The sequence below is a fragment of the Tubulanus polymorphus genome, chromosome 12 (assembly GCF_964204645.1).
Source record: "Tubulanus polymorphus chromosome 12, tnTubPoly1.2, whole genome shotgun sequence".
Taxonomy (NCBI): Eukaryota; Metazoa; Nemertea; class Palaeonemertea; order Tubulaniformes; family Tubulanidae; genus Tubulanus; species Tubulanus polymorphus.
In genome coordinates this window covers 3,632,579-3,654,102 of record NC_134036.1, presented here as the reverse complement: position 1 = coordinate 3,654,102, position 21,524 = coordinate 3,632,579, and the positions used below count along the sequence as shown (strand labels likewise).

At 39.6% G+C, this 21,524-nt stretch overlaps 2 protein-coding genes across 6 annotated transcripts in view; one reads left to right on the top strand and one right to left on the bottom strand.

Annotated features, from left to right (window-relative positions):
• LOC141914193 (77 kDa echinoderm microtubule-associated protein-like) overlaps positions 1 to 8,290 on the top strand; it is a 36,776-nt gene extending 28,486 nt beyond the window's left edge. Inside the window, exons 27-29 of the mRNA XM_074805460.1 lie at positions 5,470 to 5,607; positions 5,696 to 6,093; positions 8,111 to 8,290. Of these exons, the coding sequence (XP_074661561.1) occupies positions 5,470 to 5,592 (123 nt within the window). The 3' untranslated portion in view covers positions 5,593 to 5,607; positions 5,696 to 6,093; positions 8,111 to 8,290. The remainder of the gene's footprint in view (positions 1 to 5,469; positions 5,608 to 5,695; positions 6,094 to 8,110) is intronic.
• Positions 8,291 to 8,798: 508 nt separating this feature from the next.
• LOC141914108 (uncharacterized) lies at positions 8,799 to 10,300 on the bottom strand. 5 transcript variants are annotated; one of them, XR_012620702.1, is made up of 5 exons: positions 10,063 to 10,300; positions 9,769 to 9,832; positions 9,615 to 9,730; positions 8,983 to 9,574; positions 8,799 to 8,942 (listed from the first exon to the last, which is right to left on the bottom strand). XR_012620702.1 is itself a non-coding variant. In XM_074805384.1 (5 exons), the coding sequence occupies exons 1-5, from the start codon at positions 10,117 to 10,119 to the stop codon at positions 9,397 to 9,399; spliced, it is 375 nt and encodes a 124-aa protein (XP_074661485.1). In that variant the 5' UTR covers positions 10,120 to 10,300; the 3' UTR covers positions 8,799 to 9,396. The 5 variants fall into 5 exon arrangements, 4 of the variants coding, with proteins under 4 accessions (XP_074661485.1, XP_074661483.1, XP_074661482.1 ...); XM_074805384.1 differs by having other exon boundaries at positions 8,799 to 9,458; positions 9,499 to 9,574; XM_074805382.1 differs by having other exon boundaries at positions 8,799 to 9,458; positions 9,499 to 9,730.
• Positions 10,301 to 21,524: the final 11,224 nt, after the last annotated feature.

Here is a 21,524-nt window from a genome sequence, read left to right as displayed (position 1 = left end):
ACTCTAGCCGTCTGCGATCAGATTGTCGTGCTGCATTATGTGATTAATCTTTTCGCCGCAAACCTGGTAACCTTCCTCACGTGGGTTAGATTGACCCGGTGCAATACGTATTTCATGTCATTCGCAAAACTCAAAAAACAATGTCCAAATATTTACAATGTTTATTACTATTTTCACCATATTCCCAAACAATGGATTCCAGACTGTTTTCTGAATATAATTTTCGTAGAAGAAGCTGTAATGATATGTAACTACATAGTGCTGGTGATCGCTATCGAAAGATTTGTTTCGATTCGTTTTCCTTTCTTTCATATGAAACATTTTAGCGCCACTTGGTGTAAAATAGCGGTGGTTGTTGTCGTCTTGTGGTCGTACGCCGTACAAATGGTTTTCAATATTTGGTATAGCGATGTTCGCCGCATAGAACGTCAACTTATTCTTACGTTCCAACGTAACCTATTATCGGTGGTCATGTTCTATTCCGAAAATATTATCCCGTCACTTTTCCCAAAGCAACTTGTTCCCAATGCGAGAAACACTTCAATTTGTCTGTGTAATTATTGTAGATATATTTGCCGGTGTGGTTATTGTGATCGTGTCAGTTCTAACTGCTGTATGGCGCGCTAAGAAATCCGCGTATCCGCTCAGAACTAAAACTGATCGTACTCAGAAATCTTCAGCCAGTAAAACTCTGCTATTCGTAGTTATAGTTTATATTGTACTGGTTTTGCCGCACGCGTTTTTTAGCTTCTTAAGTTCATTCAACTTGGTTGTAGACAAATTTTATTATCGATACACTGGTCATAAACCAGATATCAAATTCTTTAAGTATTTTTTTCGAATGCTATGGTCGGATTTTGAAAGGTTGTGTGTTATTCTTCACCAATTCATTTACTGTATCAACTTTTTCATTTACATCGCGACAATGAGAGTTTTCAGAAAGCAGTTCATTAAGTTGTTCACTTGAAAATCGAGATAATTTTGAAAATGAAATTCTATTTTTGCTCTATTCGGCCGCGGGTGAAGCCATCTTTTCTGCAGGCGGTGCGGTCAATGGTGGACGTTTTTGGTCACAGCAGTTTTCCGGATCAGTAGCGATTCACTTATTGTTTTCAAGAGATTTTTCAAACCATTTTTAGCAACATCAAAGCAAAAATGAATTGCAAGGCTATGAATATAAAAGGGAATGACCTTTAATGTTTAATCTGAAAATAATTATATACATTGTAGGAATGAAGTTACTTTCTTTTATTGTCAGAGTTATTTAGAGGTCTTTCTGATAGCTGAATCAACACTAAACTATAAATTTGTGAATCCCTGGTATACTGATACAAATTTTATGCTGCGTCAATGATATAAGACGGAATGATTATCAAACCCTCTTAAGACCAGACCACTCAAGATAAATAACCAGTCTTCGATACTTCCCTGCCTGGAATGGGCACCATTCTAATTTAGTCTTAACACCAGACGTTACGGACCCCTTTTTCGGGGGACAACGGCGAGAGTACTAAACTAAATTCTGATTCTAGTAGATTTTGATAGATTTTTGGATTTAGTCAAGAAAAGGAGCACCAACTGTGAATTGCTATGATCGTCGGGCATTACCGAGGCTTCAAGCTACGACGGATAGAGCAGCTCACCCTCTTTCATTCAAGCTCGGGCTTACGATTCGATTTCACGAACTTCCAACTCCACTGCTGTACCGTCGCCGGGCTTAACGACCGGTGGTTGTTACTAAGAAATGTTACACAAGCGTTTGCGAGTATCTCTCTTTCATTATCAATACCGACTGTAACTCAAAGTCAGAAAAACCGATAAAAAAGTGCAAAAAACAAACCAAAACGAGCAAGAATCAACTCATAACACACGCGGTCGTGCGGATTCTATTTTGTAGTAGATTTTATTCGTCACTTTATTTGATTTTAGTTTTTTTAACGTTTTTAAACGTAATTTTTTTCGTTTTCGATGCGGGCCGTGATGAGAAACAAGGTATATATTTCGTTTGGCTTCAAAGGATTTCATTCAAAAGATCAAAGTTCGATTTCTCAGCTAATTTGCCTATTCGGCTCGTGCGAAATATCGAGAACAGCCTAGCCACGTTCAGATATACAATGTCTATACGGTTCAGCGTGGTCGTTTAATCGAAGGGTCGGAGAATCTATTACGGAGATCGCGAGTCCCGAATTCCCGTGTGAATCAGCAGGGTTTGATGGCATCTCTGAACGTATCGTTTTCACCTGCGAGCGAGTCCGGGCGTACATCACTGATCTGGTGTCTGAGTTGTCGAAATCGACGGCGCAATAACGATAAGGATTGGTTTCGCGATTCAGTACCCCACATCATGTGCTGAAGTTGCTTGCAGAAGGCGACAGTTTTGTATAAGTGTATCACGCAGTGCTTATGTAGGTTCGTGGAAGCGGACATTTTTAGATCTGTACATATGAAAATATCGCATACTCGCTATTCACGCGTAACGTAGACTGCCTATGGAAATAAGTATAGGTGTGTGAGTCGTGCCCTGCGGTTTGTCGTTCAGAAGCAGCAGCAGCAGCAGCTGGAGAAGTAGAAATCACTTTTCGTTCTGTATCTCTGCTACAGCTCACAGGACAGTCTCACGTCGTGATGGATAACTTCACCGGTATCGCCATCGCGACGACTCGACGGAGCTACACCTACAGGACCCACCCGCCTTGGAAAGTATTCGCCATAAAAGTGCGATTCTACAGCGATTGGAACACTCTGGCCAGGTCGGTGTTCATGTATCCGCTGGGCAGCGTGTTTAACTTTCTGACGATTATTTTACTGATCAAATGTAGAAGGTATCAGTCGGTTCGTTACACGTTCCCCTATCTCATAACTCTAGCCGTCTGCGATCAGATTGTCGTGCTATATAATGTGACTGAACATTTCGCCGCAAACCTGGTAGCCTTCCTCACGCGGGTTAGATTGACCCGGTGCAATACGTATCTCATGTCATTCGCAAAACTCATAGATCAATGTCCAAATATTTACTATGTTTATTACTATTTTCACCATATTCTCGAACAATGGATTCCCTACTGTTTTCTGAATATACTTTTCGTAGAAGAAGCTGTAATGATATGTAACTACATAGTGCTGGTGATCGCTATCGAAAGATTTGTTTCGATTCGTTTTCCTTTCTTTCACATGAAAAATTTTAGCGCCACTTGGTGTAAAATAGCGGTGGTTGTTGTCGTCTTGTGGTCGTACGCCGTACAAATGGTTTTCAATATTTGGTATAGCGATGTTCGCCGTATAGAATATTTCAGCCGCCGTTCCAACGTAACCTATTATCGGTGGTCGTGTTCTATTTCGAAAACATTAACCCGTCACTTTACCCGAAGCAACATTGCCCTAATGAGGGAAACACGTCCATTTATCAGTGTATTTATTGAAGATATATTTGCCGGTGTGGTTATTGTTATCGCGTCAGTTCTAACTGCTGTATGGCGCGCTAAGAAATCCGCGTATCCGCTCAGAACTAAAACTGATCGTACTCAGAAATCTTCAGCCAGTAAAACTCTGCTAGTCGTAGTTATTGTTTATATTGTACTAGTTTTGCCCCACGCAATTTTTAACTTCTTAAGTTCATTCAACAGTTTTGTACAGAAATTGTATTATCGATACACTGGTCATAAACCAGATATCAAATTTTTTAACTATTTTTTTGGAATGCTATGGTCGGATTTTGAAAGGTTGTGTGCTATTCTTCGCCAATTCATTTACTGTATCAACTTTTTCATTTACATCGCGACGATGCGAGTTTTCCGAAAGCAGTTTATTAAGTTGTTCACTTGGAAATCGAGATAATTTTGAAAAGGAAATTCTATTTTTTGCTCGATTCGGCCGCGGGTGAAGCCGTCTTTTCTGCAGGCAGTGCAGTCAATGGTGGACGTTTTAGGTCACAGCAGTTTTCCGGATCAGTAGCCATTCACTTATTCAAGATTTCAAGAGATTTTTCAAACCATTTATAACAACATCAAAGCAAAAATGAACTGTAAGACTATGAATATAAAATAACATGAACTTTAATTTGAAATATGAAAAAGAATTATAGATTGTCAGAGTTATTTAGATGTCTTTCTGATAGCAACAGGGATGCCGATACTGAATCAACACTAAACTATAAATTCTTAAATCCTAAAAATTGTATGCCACGTCAATGATATAAAACGGAATGATTATCAAACCCTCTTAAGACCGGACCACTCAAGGAAAATAATCAAAGCTGAGATGGCAATTCATTCCCTTTATCACCTTTCTTTGATATTTCCCTGCCTGGAATTTATCACGTCAAATTAAATTTGCTTTTAAGTAAAATCGTTTTTATCTTGTCATAATCAAATTTGATTCGGTCTCATTTTTGAATTGAACACGGCATCAAATTCAAATCGATTTGTGAAATAATCAAATCACCTCCAAAGGTGATTTGATACGATTTGAAGATGGTAGACTCACAAATCTTTTTCGAAAAACTGATATAAATGGCAAAACTGAAAGAGAAACCTGAAACTCAATTATAGGAAATATATTTTGAAAAGTGGGACAGTATTTTCTTGTCAGCCGTTTGGAACAAGGCGTCAAATTCATCTTGTTGTGCAAATCTTATTTGATTAGATTACACGTGACTAGCAAATTGTGATTAGTGAAATCAAATCTAATTTGACAAGGTAGGCCTACTAAACTGAATTCTAATTCTAATAGATTTTGATTGGTATTTAAATCTAGTGACGTAAAAAAACGCGCCAACTGTGACGTCGTCGATGAAGATCACGGTCGTCGGGCATAAATGAATAAAATTTCCAGAAATAAAATATCTATACGGTTTAGCGTGGTCGTTTAATCGTGGGTCGGAGAATCTAGTTCGGAGTTTACGAGTCGCGAATTCCCGTGTGAATCAGCCGGGTTTGATGGCCTCTGTGAACCTAGCGTTTTCACCTGCGAGCGAGTCCGGGCGTACATCTACATCATAGATCAGTTGCCAGAAGCGAAAATGAAATCGAAAATTCCACGCTCAGAATTAAAGAGAAAAGGACGAGGTTTTCCTCCTGCTGATGATTTTTTTCTCGCGACATTTCGACTATATCCTAGTCATCTTCAGGAGTATAGTATTCCTGAAAATGACTATTATCAGCATCAGAGTCGAAACTATTGAGAAAAATCCATTGGCCCCAGGGAACATTATTTCGGATTCTTTTAATTACTTTCCGAGTGCGGTATTTCTAATCGTTCATCGTTTCAACACGGACAGAGTGTTGGTATCATCGACGGGGATTCAACGATTTTTTCTCGAAACTTGTATCAAGTCAATCAACACCTTACTACTCCCGATCCCCCCCCCCCTATCTCTCGTATATTCATCAATAGCATCGCTCACAAATTGAGTGCGATACACTTATCTTTTCGACTCGAAATTTAACGTTAAGTATCTATTGTTTTTTACAGGTGTTTTGTCACACGTATAAAGGTCCTTGCTTCCTGCAGAATTCCTGTTTCACTCGTGATAGCCGATACATCATAACAGTGGGCGGTGTGGACACATGTATCATGCAGTGGATGTTGGTTTGATGCGCGTAACTAATAGTAAGTTAACCCGTCGATTTACATCTTCGATAGATCCTGTACTAAGTCTCTATTTCTATCGAGATCCATTTCATCTTATAATTTTCAGAAATCCGCTAGATGGCGTACGCGTGTGGCTAGATGGCTTGTGTGAAACCGTTTTCCTGACGACCGACCATCCGAACCAAATTATAGATGGCGGGGAGGTTTCAACATATCGATATTATTTTAGCAATGACGCGTACCATCGATCGGGAAAACCTTCGATCTTCGGAATATCGTTGTTAGCGCCTCCTCGGACGTCCATACGCGCAGCGCTTACCTTCACGATTCTCCTCGAGGGCTCCACTTCTTATGCGCCGATCAATGATTACAAGTTTTGTGGATTTCACTGCTGGCGATCCGTTTAACAAAGTGCTCAAACTATTTAGTAAGGATACTCTAGACCGGGATTACTGGACCATTTCCACCATTCAGGCCGGATTTGAACAGGGACAAAGTCAAAAGGTAACTATTATTTCAATTGTAAACTGTGAAATTGTATTGTTGACGTTTTGATGATGGTCGATTCGACGAGTTAAAAGCCATTTTAATAATGGATGTGATTTTTGCGTCGTAGGTGAATATGAAATTTCATTTGAACTGTCAAACAATGTTAAAGATATGGCGGAATTCGTTAGAACGTGCTCTTATGCAAAATATTCTTTTCTATGGATTTCAAACCAGGGTTTGCGAACTAATTCAACGGATCAAATTATCGATGAAATTACTAGGTCATAGGTATTTATTCTCTGCTATGTTCTTGACGGTAAATTCCAATGATGTTAACCTTTCTTAAACGATGATACAATTGCGTTTCTTATAAAATTGGGACTCGAACCCAAATCATCGTGCCCGTGATACCTACGCAAACTGCTTACCCGCTGCGCGTGTGGATAAACGGGACTCGAACCCAAATCGCACCGTGCGCGTCAATAGAATTTGCTATCGATAATCGGTCCGAATGCGTTATGTTCGGTGAAAGGGCTCGAGTTCGGCTCAATAATCGATTCGTACAAAATTCACCGGTTTCTTTTGTAAAGACTTATTTCATAAACATTCCATTTCAATCGAGAGATATCGATAGTCCGGCTCGTCTTCGATTTAAAACCACGTAATACTGAATTTCGTTAAGTTGCAAAAACAATTACCGAGAAAGCAGTTTATCTATATGTAAACATACTGTTTACACTGAATTTTTTTAGAATCGTCAATTGAGTTTTTTGCAGCGGCGTAATTGCTTTGCAGGAATTGTAATTCAGGGTTCTAGTAAGAGTATAAATTTCTACCTTAAAAATTAATTGAATACTTGGCATCATTAAATGAAAAATCGTATTTCTGGACCGAATTTCAACAAAATTAGAGACGTAATTTATTAGGGGTCAAAACTCGAAATCCTGAATATCTCATTTTGGGGGCATTGGATCCAAAAACTAACTTCATATTCGTGATCAGCACACCAAAAAACATGTCTGTATTGAATTTTAATAAAATAGGGCTAAAAACAATTTTCGACTTCGTACCCCATTTTTGGGGTGCATATTTTGGCCATTAAAACCCTGAATTGGTCATGAAGATGAATTCCGATTCAAAATCTGATTGCAGATCCCGAATCTACACCCAAAAATACATTTACCTACCAAGTTTCGAAGGAATCAGAGAAAAAAAATTTTTCGCCGAAAAAAAACTCCTGGACTTACACCTAGGATTTTTGCCATTTTTGGTCAAAAAATCGAATCTCTTCGATTTGCTTAAAATTTTAGTCCTTACTATTTTCAGGGGTGCTGATTCCATATCTGCAAACAGATTTTGAATATCTCGAAAAGTCTGGGGTCCAAGGCCTTTTGAAAATTTAGGGGTCCCCCCAAAAATTCGAATTTCTCATTTTTGGGGCCTCGGATCCTAAAAATTCTTTCAGATCTGTGATCAGCACCCCAGAATACATGTCTATACTAAATTACATCGAAATCGGAGACAAAAAATATTTGACCCCGACCCTCATTTTGGACTTTAGCCATCATTATTGGCCAGAAATTCGGACCTCTTCGATTTGCTTTTCAGGGGTGCTGATTCAAATCAGAATTGAATAATCTCAAAAACTCTGGGGTACAAATTGAAATACATTTTTTGCCCTAAAAACTCCTGTTTGCCATTTTTGGCCAAAAATCGAACCTCCTCTATTTGCTCGAAATTTAGGTCGCTTGATTCCGAATCTGCAATCAGATTTTGAAAAGAAAAGTTGCGGTCATTCAAAATCTCATGGTTAAAGCCTCAGATCATGTTAGCACCAAGATCCAGTTCCACAGTTGTGAACTAGGCCTACAGTTGAAATTAGTTCATTTTTGAACCTTAACTCACAACTGCGGAGGCCAGAATACGTGTGGAATCGGAGACTCCTCTTCTTATTTTTGGGGGTACCTCGATTGAGACCTGGACTTAACTTGTTTGTGGCCTCAAAACTATTAAATCTTATCTATATTTTTAGGATGTTTATCATCAATGTGACGGAATGCGACGACTGTAAATTTCCACGCATCAATGTGTCTGTTAATTTCTACGAACGGTGCGTTGGCACGGCGAATGCTAGAAATATGATAGGATGCTGGTCGTCACGCATGAGTAAGCACGGAACGTCTGTTCGCCATGTTGGGCGAAAACCCCAATCCCCTCTCTTAGTTCTGCCATCTACCGGGTTGAGATGGGACTAGTTCCTGTCTCGCCCGGTAGATGGCACCATTTTTTTTTAACCAAAATGTGCTTAAGCAATGGATGAATAGGAGTTCCCCTGCAGGTTGGGTGTGTGCCGCTATAGCGTAGTTGGTAGGGTGCTGTGCTGCTAGCTGAAAGGTTGGTAGTTCAAATCCCGAAAATTTTATTTATTAATTTTAGACGATTCAATAAAATGTTGAATTTAACTTTTGCAAACAAACTGAAACAAATCATTAATTGAATTTGTGAATTTCGGATGTTTCTTCCTCAATAAAAGTCTTGATTTGTATTTTCTTTGCGTTTGTCCCTTTCCTTTGACTTTGTCCTTTCTCCTTTGAACGAGTGTGAAGTTGAGAGCGGAAGAGTCCTTTTCGGGGCAAAAGGCCCGAGACAAAAGAGAGTGAGCGGAAGAGTCCTTTCCGGGCAAAATGATTTCAATAAAGTCGAGCAATTTAATTTTACGCTTATTTATTTACGTTGCTTTTATAACATGCGGCAAAACGAACAGGAAGTTGAAGTTTGCGTCTCGAGGTTTGAAGAAGGTAGTCAGAGTAGAGTCTGCGTCTCGAGGTTTGGTGCTGTAGTCGGAGTAGAGTCTGCGTCTCGAGGTTTGGAAGATGGTAGTCGGAGTAGAGTCTGCGTCTCGAGGTTTGGCGCTGTAGTCGGAGTAGAGTCTGCGTCTCGAGGTTTGAAGAATCTCGAGGTTTGAAGAAGGTAGTCAGAGTAGAGTGTGCGTCTCGAGGTTTGGTGCTGTAGTCGGAGTAGAGTCTGCGTCTCGAGGTTTGGAAGATGGTAGTCGGAGTAGAGTCTGCGTCTCGAGGTTTGGCGCTGTAGTCGGAGTAGAGTCTGCGTCTCGAGGTTTGAAGAATCTCGAGGTTTGAAGAAGGTAGTCAGAGTAGAGTGTGCGTCTCGAGGTTTGGTGCTGTAGTCGGAGTAGAGTCTGCGTCTCGAGGTTTGGAAGATGGTAGTCGGAGTAGAGTCTGCGTCTCGAGGTTTGGCGCTGTAGTCGGAGTAGAGTCTGCGTCTCGAGGTTTGAAGAATCTCGAGGTTTGAAGAAGGTAGTCAGAGTAGAGTGTGCGTCTCGAGGTTTGGTGCTGTAGTCGGAGTAGAGTCTGCGTCTCGAGGTTTGGAAGATGGTAGTCGGAGTAGAGTCTGCGTCTCGAGGTTTGGCGCTGTAGTCGGAGTAGAGTCTGCGTCTCGAGGTTTGGCGCTGTAGTCGGAGTAGAGTCTGCGTCTCGAGGTTTGGAAGATGGTAGTCGGAGTAGAGTCTGCGTCTCGAGGTTTGGCGCTGTAGTCGGAGTAGAGTCTGCGTCTCGAGGTTTGAAGATGGTAGTCGGAGTAGAGTCTACGTCTCGAGGTTTGAAGATGGTAGTCGAAATGGAGTCTGCGTCTCGAGGTTTGAAGATGGTAGTCGGAGTAGAGCCTGGTCACGAGGTTTGAAGATGGTAGTCGAGTGTTTCGAAGCTGCAAGTCTTCTGGTTTGATCCGCTAACTGCCTCTGAAGTTAGAATAAACTGAATGTCAATCAAGACCGACGAGGTAGAGATATTTTCAAACCGAATAAAGCAACAGACAAATTGGAACATTCAAAACGAAGAATAAGATTCCAATAAAATCAGAATTAGTACTATTTCCAGTAGAATTTCGGATAAGTTTTTCAAAGTCACGTCAAAGTTGGTTAAAACTGGTTCAAGGCTTAATTTTGAAAAAGTCTAGTAAAATACAAACCAGATCAAAACGCGTGTCGTTGTGATATAACTGATCCTCATCAGCAAATTCATACATGTCTGGAGAACTACATCAGTACCAGCTGCAGAGGCATCAGCAGTTTATGTCAGGTGTCTCGGAACTCCTCCGCTATCATCAGGACCAGGACCAGGACCAGCAAAGTTGTTCGCTTGGAGCCACATGTTCTTCACGCCTTGTTGGAGAGTTCTTATGGCTCGACTTTCACATCAGGATAGCAGTACTCGGACTGGCATCGGGTGGCTCGAACCGCGCTTCTAATACCTACGTCGACCAATCAGCGACGGTGCATCATCGAGGCGACCGGAATGGATCAATCAGAAGGCTCGACCGCGCATTCCTGTGACAGACCCGAGTCCGTGACGCTAATCCTCGAGAACCATTCAATTCGTGCCACGCATTTTCTATGGAGATTACAGGTCGTCGAGTTTAATCCGACTATTCATAGAAATACATATCGAAAAAGATAAAATATCGAATGCGACGATTTTAGCTTAAAGTTTCATACTGAAATTATATCTAAACTATCCAACAAACTTTAGTGTCGATTTGTCAATTTCTGAATTATGATACGAATTAAATCCTACGATTTAAGAATGTTGATTTAGGAATTTTGAATTTTGCTGTAGGGTTTGTGCAGTCACGCGGCACTATTGTGTAGTAGAGCGTATGGCAGGTCTCCAGTGAGTCATTCTCTATTGGATAGTCGTTTTGAGGCTGAATTTATACACACGTTCACCAGACATCGCCGCGTGCACATCTACTCTGACTGGAATCTGGCAAAGCTTAGAATAAAAAAACTGAAGTTTTTCCATCACTTGAGAAATGAGCAGGAAGATCTGCGGAATTCCTGTTGCGATTTTCTTCAATTTCTTCGAAGAATAAAAGAAAGATTTCTCAGACCCTCACCACTAAACTTGAAATAACAAACTAATATTGTAAAAAAGTCGAAGGTCCCTGGGGGAATTACTCCGCAACCTGGACCGGCATTGTGGGATAAATAAATAATTCAGCCAGAAACGACTGAATTAAACATAATTTACCCCACGCCAGATATTCTGTAGGACTCACGCATTAGCAACCTCATTCCAGGGAGGACAGTACTCTCGACTCGCCCGCTTACCGGAGATCAATTGCCACATCCTGACCCGCCTCCTCCGAGACTCGAACCTGGGCCACAGCGGTGACACGCTAGTCGCCGACCGACTAAGCCATCCGGTCCGCCCGATTGTGACCGGTAAACATTCGAACATATTGGCCGACCAAGGACCATGACGTCACGATCATAATCCTCCACACAATCGCTAGGAGAGATAACTGCGGATACTGTATAGAAGAAAAACAGTGTTGTACATGTAATATTGAAAGAAATCGAGTAGATTTTGCGATCAACAATTCTCCTATTTTCAATTTCGCTTCGAAATCGGCCTTACAATGGCGAATGTGCAGGAATAGAGTTGATCATTGAAATTCAATTGAATTGAATTTGGTATTTCTTAATCGAAAACATCGCTTTCAGTTGATTTCGAAAGCGACGCCTCGAAGCGCAATAGATGACGAAATTAGTAGAGGCTACGATCATTCTTAAGGTATCAAAAACTGGGTTCATGTAAACATGTGCATTACCTTTACCGAGTGTACCGCCTAAAGTTTTTATTAAATTTACGATGGAGGCTCGAACAGACAATGCATTCTTCAATAAATAGAAACATGAAATGAGAATTAACGTCAAAGTTAAACTACGGTCACTGCTGCTGCTGCTGCTGCTGCTGCTGCTGCTGTTAGAAGTTTGATTATTTGTAGACATGGTTTTTCTCGCTGCTCCTGCGCGTCTCAACGTGAAAATCAATCGGATAGTTATCAGAACTACTATCACTGTCGGGATTATAGTGAATATAGGAGCGCGAACAAATACGTCGTAGTATTTCAAATAAATGTTTTTAGCAAATGGAGTAAATATCCGATTCCATCTCTCGTGTCCAGTGCACGGATTACGGGAACGATAGTTAGTATACTTGAAAAAATTCCTAGACTGGTTGCAAAGACTAATTATAACGACAATAGTGACGTTGATATAACTCTTTTTCATGCCTATAATTCTGACAGCTTTCAAAGGCCAACAAACAGCGATATATCTGTCTATAGCTATTAACACTGTAATCAGATCACTGATTGAAGACGATATTGATCGCATGTATTTGGTGTACGAATACATGCGCTTCATAGCGTGGTTTATTTCAACAGTCATGTCCAGTAACAGTGTGTGCATGTAGAGCCGGTACTGAAAGTCAAATACGATATAACACAAACAAATAAACATGTCCGCAACGGCCAAATATCTCAAATAGAATATACTGGTGTTTTTCGAACGTTCTTTGCTGAGAATTATAAAAGACAGTAGATTTGCTCCGAAGCCGAAGATGGCAAAGCTGAAGATAACATAAGTCGTGATCTGCAGAAACAGATTCACGTGAAACGGTTTGTAATCGGCGTGATGGATGTATTTACACCGCGAATGCGGTTTAAACCCTGCCTTCTCAGTGCTGGTTGTCACTTCTGACTGGTTGGAGTATCCAGCACCAACCGTTACATTTTCAGAAGCCATCAATTCAGTTTATGCATCCACAGCTTAAACAAGGAACGATCAGTTTAAACTTCCAAAGCAGAACTTGCAACAACAAGAAACGTCTCAAATATTAACGAATTCTGAACATACTCGGTAACTATAGTAAACCAGCCAGTGATACGTCACCAACAGCACCACAGTCAAACTGACGCTGATCGACAGGAACCCGTATATTGCAGTTCTTGAGTTGGCGAATATTTCGAGAACCTATAATTTCGGTGAAGCGATATTCTACCCGGCCATTATACTACTTTTTAACGTGAGAGACTTTAGAAACCAGATCCGAATCGATATGTGAAAAATGTAAAATGTACGCTTCTCGTGTGAAGAATAATATATCTATGTTATAACATAAAGAGTACTGGAAAAAGTAGTTACCAAAAAACTTACAACATTGCTAACACTGCTTGTATGAAACCGATTTACTAATTTTCTGTCTGGTTTTACTTCTATTTTTTCTGTTTAATTTATTTAAGTAATCATTAGGTACCTGGAATGATTTGTAATCAGCGTGGTTGGTGTATTTGCATCGCGAACGTGGTTTTAAACCTGCTGCCTCGGGTGGTTGTCTCGAAGCAGTCCTGAAGCTCGAGTCGAACGAGACAAACGGGGGATTTCATGGAATTCGTCGCCAGGAACGAAGGTTTGATACGATTCGAACGCGGTCGAAAGGCAACATTTTATCGACACGACGAAGCCGCGGTTTTTACCGGAATACTGGTCGGTCGATCACAGCCATCAGGAGCTAGAAGAATATGAACAGTTTTGAAAATTAGTTTAAGAATAGTTTATGATTTTGTTACAGTTTGGGTTCTACTGGATGAAAAAATAAAAGATCGTGGCTTGACGAGATTTATATTTGCTGTTTTTTTTTTTTGGTAAATGTTAAGCCATGGAATCAATGTAAACAAATATCGTCATTTTAGATACAAATGAAGTCAAACGAAGCGACTGAAATCATGGGCCAGATTTTCAGGTCTTGTGTATTGGTCTTTCAGCTGTACAACTCAGGGTCCCGCTGTAGTGAGTTTTACCATAGAAGTGTTCGCTTACACTTCTATGGTTTTACGTGGAATCTTTTAATCGTAAACATCGCTTTCAGTTGATTCCTAAAGCGACGCCTCGAAGCGCAATAAATGACGAAATTGCTGGACGCTACAATCATCTTTATGATATCCTGAACCGGGTTTAAGTAAACGTGTGAAATACCTTTACCAATTTTACCATTTAAAGTTTCTATCAAGTTCGTGATAGAGGCTTGGGCATTAAATGATTTTTTCACTAAATAGAAACACGAAATGAGAACTAACGTCAGAGTTAAACTACGGTCACTGCTGCTGTTGTTGTTAGAAGTTTGATTATTTGTAGACATGGTTTTTCTCGCTGATCCTGCGCGTCTCAACGTGAAAATCAATCGGATAGTTATCAGAACTACTATCACTGTTGGGATTATGATAAATAAAGGAGCGCGGACAATAACCTCGTAGTATCTCAAATAGATGTTTTTAGCAAATGGAGTCAACTTCCGAGTCCACCTCTCGTGTCCAGTGCACGGATTACGGGTATAATTAGTAGCTTTAAACTTGAAAAAATTCTTAGTCTGATCGCAAACGGAAATTATCACACAAAAAGTGACCAACACATAACTTTTCTTCCTGCTATTGATTCTTACAGCTTTCAGAGGCCAACAAACAACGATATATCTGTCTATAGCTATTAACAATGTTATCAGGTCACTGATACCTGAAAACACAATGCGAATGTCTTGAGTGTATGAATACATGCGCTTCATAGCGTGGTTTATTTCAGCAGTCATGTCTAGTAACAGTGTGTGACTGTAGAGTCGATACTGAAAGTCAAATACGACATAAGACAAACAAATAAACATGTCCGCAACGGCCAAACATCTCAAATAGAATATACTGGTGTTGTTTGAGCGTTCTTTGCTGAGAATAATAAAAGACAGTAGATTTGCGCCGAAGCCGAAGATGGCAAAGCTGAATATATCATAAAGCGTGATCTGCAGAAACAGATTCACGTGAAACGGTTTGTAATCGGCGTGATGGATGTATTTACACCGCGGATGAGGTTTAAACCCTGCCTTCTCAGTGGTGGTTGTCACCCCCGACTGGTTGGAGTATCCAGCACCAACCGTTACATTTTCCATCAATTCGGTTTATGCATCCACAGCGTGAACAAGGAACGATCAGCTTAAACTTCCAAAGCAGAACTTGCAACAACAAGAAACGTCTCAAATATTAACGAATTGTGAACATACTATAGCGGTAACTATAGTAAACCAGCCAGTGATACGTCACCAACAGCACCACAGTCAAACTGACGCTGATCGACAGGAACCCGTATATTGCAGTTCTTGAGTTGGCGAGTATTTCGAGAACCTGCAATTTCGGTGTAGCGATATTCTACCCGGCCATTATACTACTTTTAAATGTGAGAGAGAGACTTTAGAAACCAGATCCGAATCGATATGTGAAAAATGTAAAATGTACGCTTCTCGTGTGAAGAATAATATATCTATGTTATAACATAAAGAGTACTGGGAAAGTAGTAACCAACTTTCAAAAACTTGCAACATTGCTAACATTGCTTATATGAAACCGATTAACAAATTTTCTGTCTGGTTTATTCTTTTCTGTTTAATTTATTCAAGTGATCAGTAGATACCTAGAATGATTTGTAATCAGCGCGGTTGGTGTATTTGCATCGCGAACGTGGTTTTAAACCTGCCGCCTCGGGTGGTTGTCTCGAAGCAGTCCTGAAGCTCGAGTCGAACGAGACAAACGGGGATTTCATGGAATTCGTCGCCAGAAACGAAGGTTTGATACGATTCGAACGCGGTCGAAAGGCAACATTTTATCGACACGACGAAGCCGCGGTTTTTACCGGAATACTGGTCGGTCGATCACAGCCATCAGGAGTTAGAAGAATATGAACAGTTTTGAAAATTAGTTTAAGAATAGTTTATGATTTTGTTACAGTTTGGGTTCTACTGGATGAAAAAATAAAAGATCGTGGCTTGGCGAGATTTATATTTGCTGTTTTTTTTTTGGTAAATGTTAAGCCATGGAATCAATGTAAACAAATATCGTCATTTTAGATACAAATGAAGTCAAACGAAGCGACTGACATCATGGGCCAGATTTTCAGGTCTTGTGTATTGGTCTTTCAGCTGTACAACTCAGGGTGCCGCTGTAGTGAGTTTTACCATAGAAGTGTTCGCTTACACTTCTATGGTTTTACGTGGAATCTTTTAATCGTAAACATCGCTTTCAGTTGATTCCTAAAGCGACGCCTCGAAGCGCAATAAATGACGAAATTGCTGGACGCTACAATCATCTTTATGATATCCTGAACCGGGTTTAAGTAAACGTGTGAAATACCTTTACCAATTTTACCATTTAAAGTTTCTATCAAGTTCGTGATAGAGGCTTGGGCATTAAATGATTTTTTCACTAAATAGAAACACGAAATGAGAACTAACGTCAGAGTTAAACTACGGTCACTGCTACTGCTGCTGCTGCTGCTGTTAGAAGTTTGATTATTTGTAGACATGGTTTTTCTCGCTGCTCCTGCGCGTCTCAACGTGAAAATCAATCGGATAGTTATCAGAATTACTATCACTGTTGGGATTATGATAAATAAAGGAGCGCGGACGAAAACCCCGTAGTATTTCAAATATATGTTTTTAGCAAATGGAGTCAACTTCTGAGTCCACCTCTCGTGACCAGTGCACGGATTACGGGTATAATTAGTAGCTTTAAACTTGAAAAAATTCTTAGTCTGATCGCAAACGGAAATTATCACACAAAAAGTGACCAATACATAACTTTTCTTCCTGCTATTGATTCTTACAGCTTTCAGAGGCCAACAAACCACGATATATCTGTCTAAAGCTATTAACAATGTTATCAGATCGCTGATACCTGAAAACACAATGCGAATGTTTTGAGTGTATGAATACATGCGCTTCATAGCGTGGTTTATTTCAGCAGTCATGTCCAGTAACAGTGTGTGACTGTAGAGTCGATACTGAAAGGCGAATACAATATAAGACAAACAAATAAACATGTCCGCAACAGCCAAACATCTCAAATAGAATATACTGGTGTTGTTTGAGCGTTCTTTGCTGAGAATAATAAAAGACAGTAGATTTGCGCCGAAGCCGAAGATGGCAAAGCTGAATATATCATAAGTCGTGATCTGCAGAAATAGATTCACGTGAAACGGTTTGTAATCCGCGTGATGGATGTATTTACACCGCGGATGAGGTTTAAACCCAGCCTTCTCAGTGGCGGTTGTCACTTCTGACTGGTTGGAGTAACGAATTCCAGCACTAATCGATACATTTTCAGAAGCCATCAATTCAATTTGTGCACCACTGCTAGATCGAGGAACGATCAGTTTAATTAAACTCCCAACGCAGTCGAACTCGCTACAACAAGAAGCGTCTCAATTACTAACGAATTTTGAACATACTGTAAACTGTGGTTGAGACGTCACCAACTGCATCAGAGTTAAACTGACGCTGGGCGACAGGAACTGCTAATGATTAGTTTTCAATCTTGCGATTTCGGTGAAGCGATGTTCTTCCATGCCATCACATACATTATTTTGTAACGTGAGAGATTTTAGGAAATCAGATCCGAATCAATTAGTGAAAAATGTAGGCTTCTCGTGTGCAGAATCATATATAGCGTTAGTGAACTGGAAAAATAGTAACCATCTATTAAACAACTTACAAGCTATATTCGATTATGAAGCCGATTTACTAACTTTATGATCTGGTTTTCGCCTCGGTTTAACTAATTCAAGTTCAGTTTAGTTTACGAATTCGGTTGAGGAGAAATTGAATACGTTTAAATGGAGAAATATATTTACTATATGAAAAATATGTCATAGGCCATAAAAAAAGGATGAATTCACGAAATATGGAAATGTACGGAATGGACAGCATGAAAATTCACGTAATTACATATGCCGATAACATCGCCTTTCAGCGAATAGCAATTTCAAAAGAAAAGGTACTTTATACTTTTTAGTTTACAATCGATGAACGATAAATTCAATTTAATCTAATCGTCACTGCTCTCAATTGTTGCGTTAAAAAATCCAATAACCACCGGCAAATTCCTGCATTTCATTTCCTTTGAAATGGTGTATTAATTAAGTTAATCAAGCAAGGGACTGCAGAACTATATGATATTCAATCTAAACTTCTGCTTCAAAAATGAGCGCAAATTATCGCAACAATGGGGACCTCGAGGGACCGCGACAAAATGGCGCCTAGAAACTGGAAACTTCTTTATTGTTTCTATTTTGAGTCTGCAAATTATATTTAAAGCGGAATACTGACTTTGACTTTGCCAATTTGAAGATGCTTTACTTCAGATAATTTACTGAATATACTACTGGTTTCTGGTAGTAGTCCTCTACAGTCTATGGTTGTACTCGCCTTGAATGCGAAGCCCCGAAACACTTGAACAAATGCGACGATCGACCTTCTAATACGAAAATCAGATGCACATAAGACAAGCGGAATAGAATAATCGAAGTTTACCTTTGCGTCAGGTTAAGGGTTTCCTAGGGTCGAGAAGCAAGTCCAATTCAAAATTCGACCGTCATATATACACATCGTTTCGTCCGAACCGTTGACGAATGAGTTCAATCTAAATCGTACATTTCCGAACCGAGACGATAGCGTTCAATCACATCCGATATTGTCCTCGGATTTTGTTCCTAATGGGGTTTCCCCTTAAATCCAGCGGTATATACTCGTCTAGTAGTATCCGTGGCTGTTAGTCACATAATAACGAGTCCATTTGTATAGGGCGTGTATTGACGTCACGTCTCGTGAGTTCGAACCCTATACAATGATCGTATACATATATGACGCAATATTGTCGGCGTTGATCGCAGCGTCAGTGAACAAAATCATCAAGTTTAAATCATAATTTCAAGTCAAAATTCGGAATTCTTAAGATGCTGAAATTCGATTCGACAGTTTATATAGAAATTATTGAAAACACGGTGTGTGGTGTTTACAAATAAGTTTTGTAGTTTAAAAGAAGATCTACAGTAAGTCTTCTGTTCTGTATTAGATATTACGGTTGATTACGGTTTTGTGGAACTGGCTCATATGAACTGTGGGCTATGCTTTCTGTCTATATCTATGGATAAGCAATTGTTTTGTTTTTTATTTCGCTTACAGATAAGCCTCGCGATCTCAATAGCGATTGCTTTAGTTTATAGTGTAATTGTATAAGTATGAACTATAAGAGGCGATTGTGCATGGATAAAAGAAACCACTGAAATTCGATTCTTGAAAATAAGAAATATCGAAAGCTTGTGAGAATTGAACGTATCAGATTTGGTATTTCTTAATCGAAAACATCGCTTTCAGTTGATTTCGAAAGCGACGCCTCGAAGCGCAATAAATGACGAAATTACAAGATGATACAATCATTCTTACGATGTCCATAACTGGGTTCATATAAACGTGAGAAATGCCTTTACCGAGTGAACCGCCGAGAGTTTTTATCAAGTTGACGATGGAGGCTCGAACAGACAATGCATTCTTCAATAAATAGAAACATGAAATTAGAATTAATGTCAGAGTTAAACTACGGTCACTGCTGCTGCTGCTGTTAGAAGTTTGATTATTTGTAGACATTGTTTTTCTCGCTGCTCCTGCGCGTCTCAACGTGAAAATCAATCGGATAGTTATCAGAACTACTATCACTGTCGGGATTATAGTAAATATAGGAGCGCGGACAAACACGCCATAGTATTTCAAATAAATGTTTTTAGCAAATGGAGTGAATTTCCGATTCCATCTTTCGTGTCCAGTGCACGGATTACGGGAACGATGGTTATAGTACAAGAAAAATTCTCTAGACTGGTTGCAAAGAGAAATTATTACAACAATAGTGACGTTGATATGGCTTTTCTTGATGCTTATGATTCTGATAGCTTTCAGAGGCCAACAAACAACTACATATCTGTCTATTGCTATTAACAATGTTATCAGGTCACTGATACTTGAAAAAACTTTTCGAATGTGTTGAGTATATATATGCATGCGCTTCATAACGTGGTTTATTTCAGCAGTCATGTCCAGTAACAGCGTGTGACTGTAGAGCCCATACTGGAAGTCAAATACGACACAAGACAAACAAATAAACATGTCCGCAACGGCCAAACCTCTCAAATAGAATATACTAGTGTTGTTCGAACGTTCTTTGCTGAGAATTATAAAAGACAATGAATTCGCCATCAAACCGAAGATGGCGATGCTGAAAACGACGTAAGTAGTGATCTGTAGAAACAGATTTACGTGAAACGGTTTATAATCGGCGTGATGGATGTATTTACACCGCGAATGAGGTTTAAACAATGCCTTCTCAGTTGTGGTTGTCACTCCTGTGGTGTTGGCGGTAAAGTTCCCTGCACCAACCGATACATTTTGCGCGGCCATCAATTCAGTTTGAAGAATCTACTTTTTGAAATCGAGGACTCAAACTTCCAAACTTTCAAACATTGCAAACAGTCGCATTTTAGTTATGAGCGATTAAGAATATTGCTCGCTATAGAACGACCCACCAGACAGCCAAATTGCTGAGTCAAATGAACACTGAGTCTGAGAGATGAGAAATCTATGAATTGCAGTCCTTCAAAACCTAATATGCCTCAGGGAGATGTTTATACATTAACGAAATCAATCAATGTTTGTTGGTGAGTTTTTTACTATACGGAGTTAGTCGCATTGATGACAAAATTCCAATAGCAAAAATATACGCATTTCACCTAAAAAGTAATAGACTTTTTAATCGCATCAATGAAAAATGAAAATAATGTTATATTACGTGAAATTTAGAACGATCCAGGAAGACACGCGTGTAATGATACAGTATGCATATTATATACTGGTCTCGTAGTATTTGTGCCGGCTGTAGTCACGTGATAATAGGTATACGGCGTATTTGGACGTAACGTCTCAAGAACCGATAAAATAACCACCGATATGACGTCGTATCGTGCCAGCGTTGATCACAACGTCAGTGAATAAAATCGTTAGGTTTGAATCATAATCTGAAGTCATTATTCGGAATTCTTAAGATTCGGAAATTTGATTCGAGTTTATATAGAAATTGATGAAAAAAAACGTTGTATAGTGTTTACGAATGTAGTTTTAAAGCAGGGTCCAAATCCACAGTTCTGAGTTAAGATTTGACTCTGGGTTAAAATATTGTAAATGAACTAACTTTAACTCACAGTTAACTCTAACTGACAACTGTGGAACTGGGTCCAGATCTGTAGTTAGTCTTCTGTAGTTGGTTGCGGTTGATTGTGGAACTGGCTCATATGAAATGTGGACTAGGCATTTTGTCTATATTTAGGGATTAAAAACGAGTATTTTATCTATGACAGTAGATTATGTTTCGATATTTCAATATCGTAATTAATAAATAAGCAGTTCTTTTCTTCTTATTTCGCTTTAAGATAAACCTCTAATGAACTGTAAGAGGCGAATGTTCATGAATAGAAGTAACCATTGAAATGTGATTCTTGAAGATAAGAAATATCGAAAGCTTGTTAGAACTGAACGTATCAGATTTGACACTTCTTAATCGAAAACATCGCTTTCAGTTGATTTCGAAAGCGACACCTCGAAGCGCAATAAATGACGAAATTACAAGATGATACAATCATTCTTACGATGTCCACAACTGGGTTCATATAAACATGAGAAATACCTTTACCGAGTGAACCGCCGAGAGTTTGTATCAAGTTGACGATG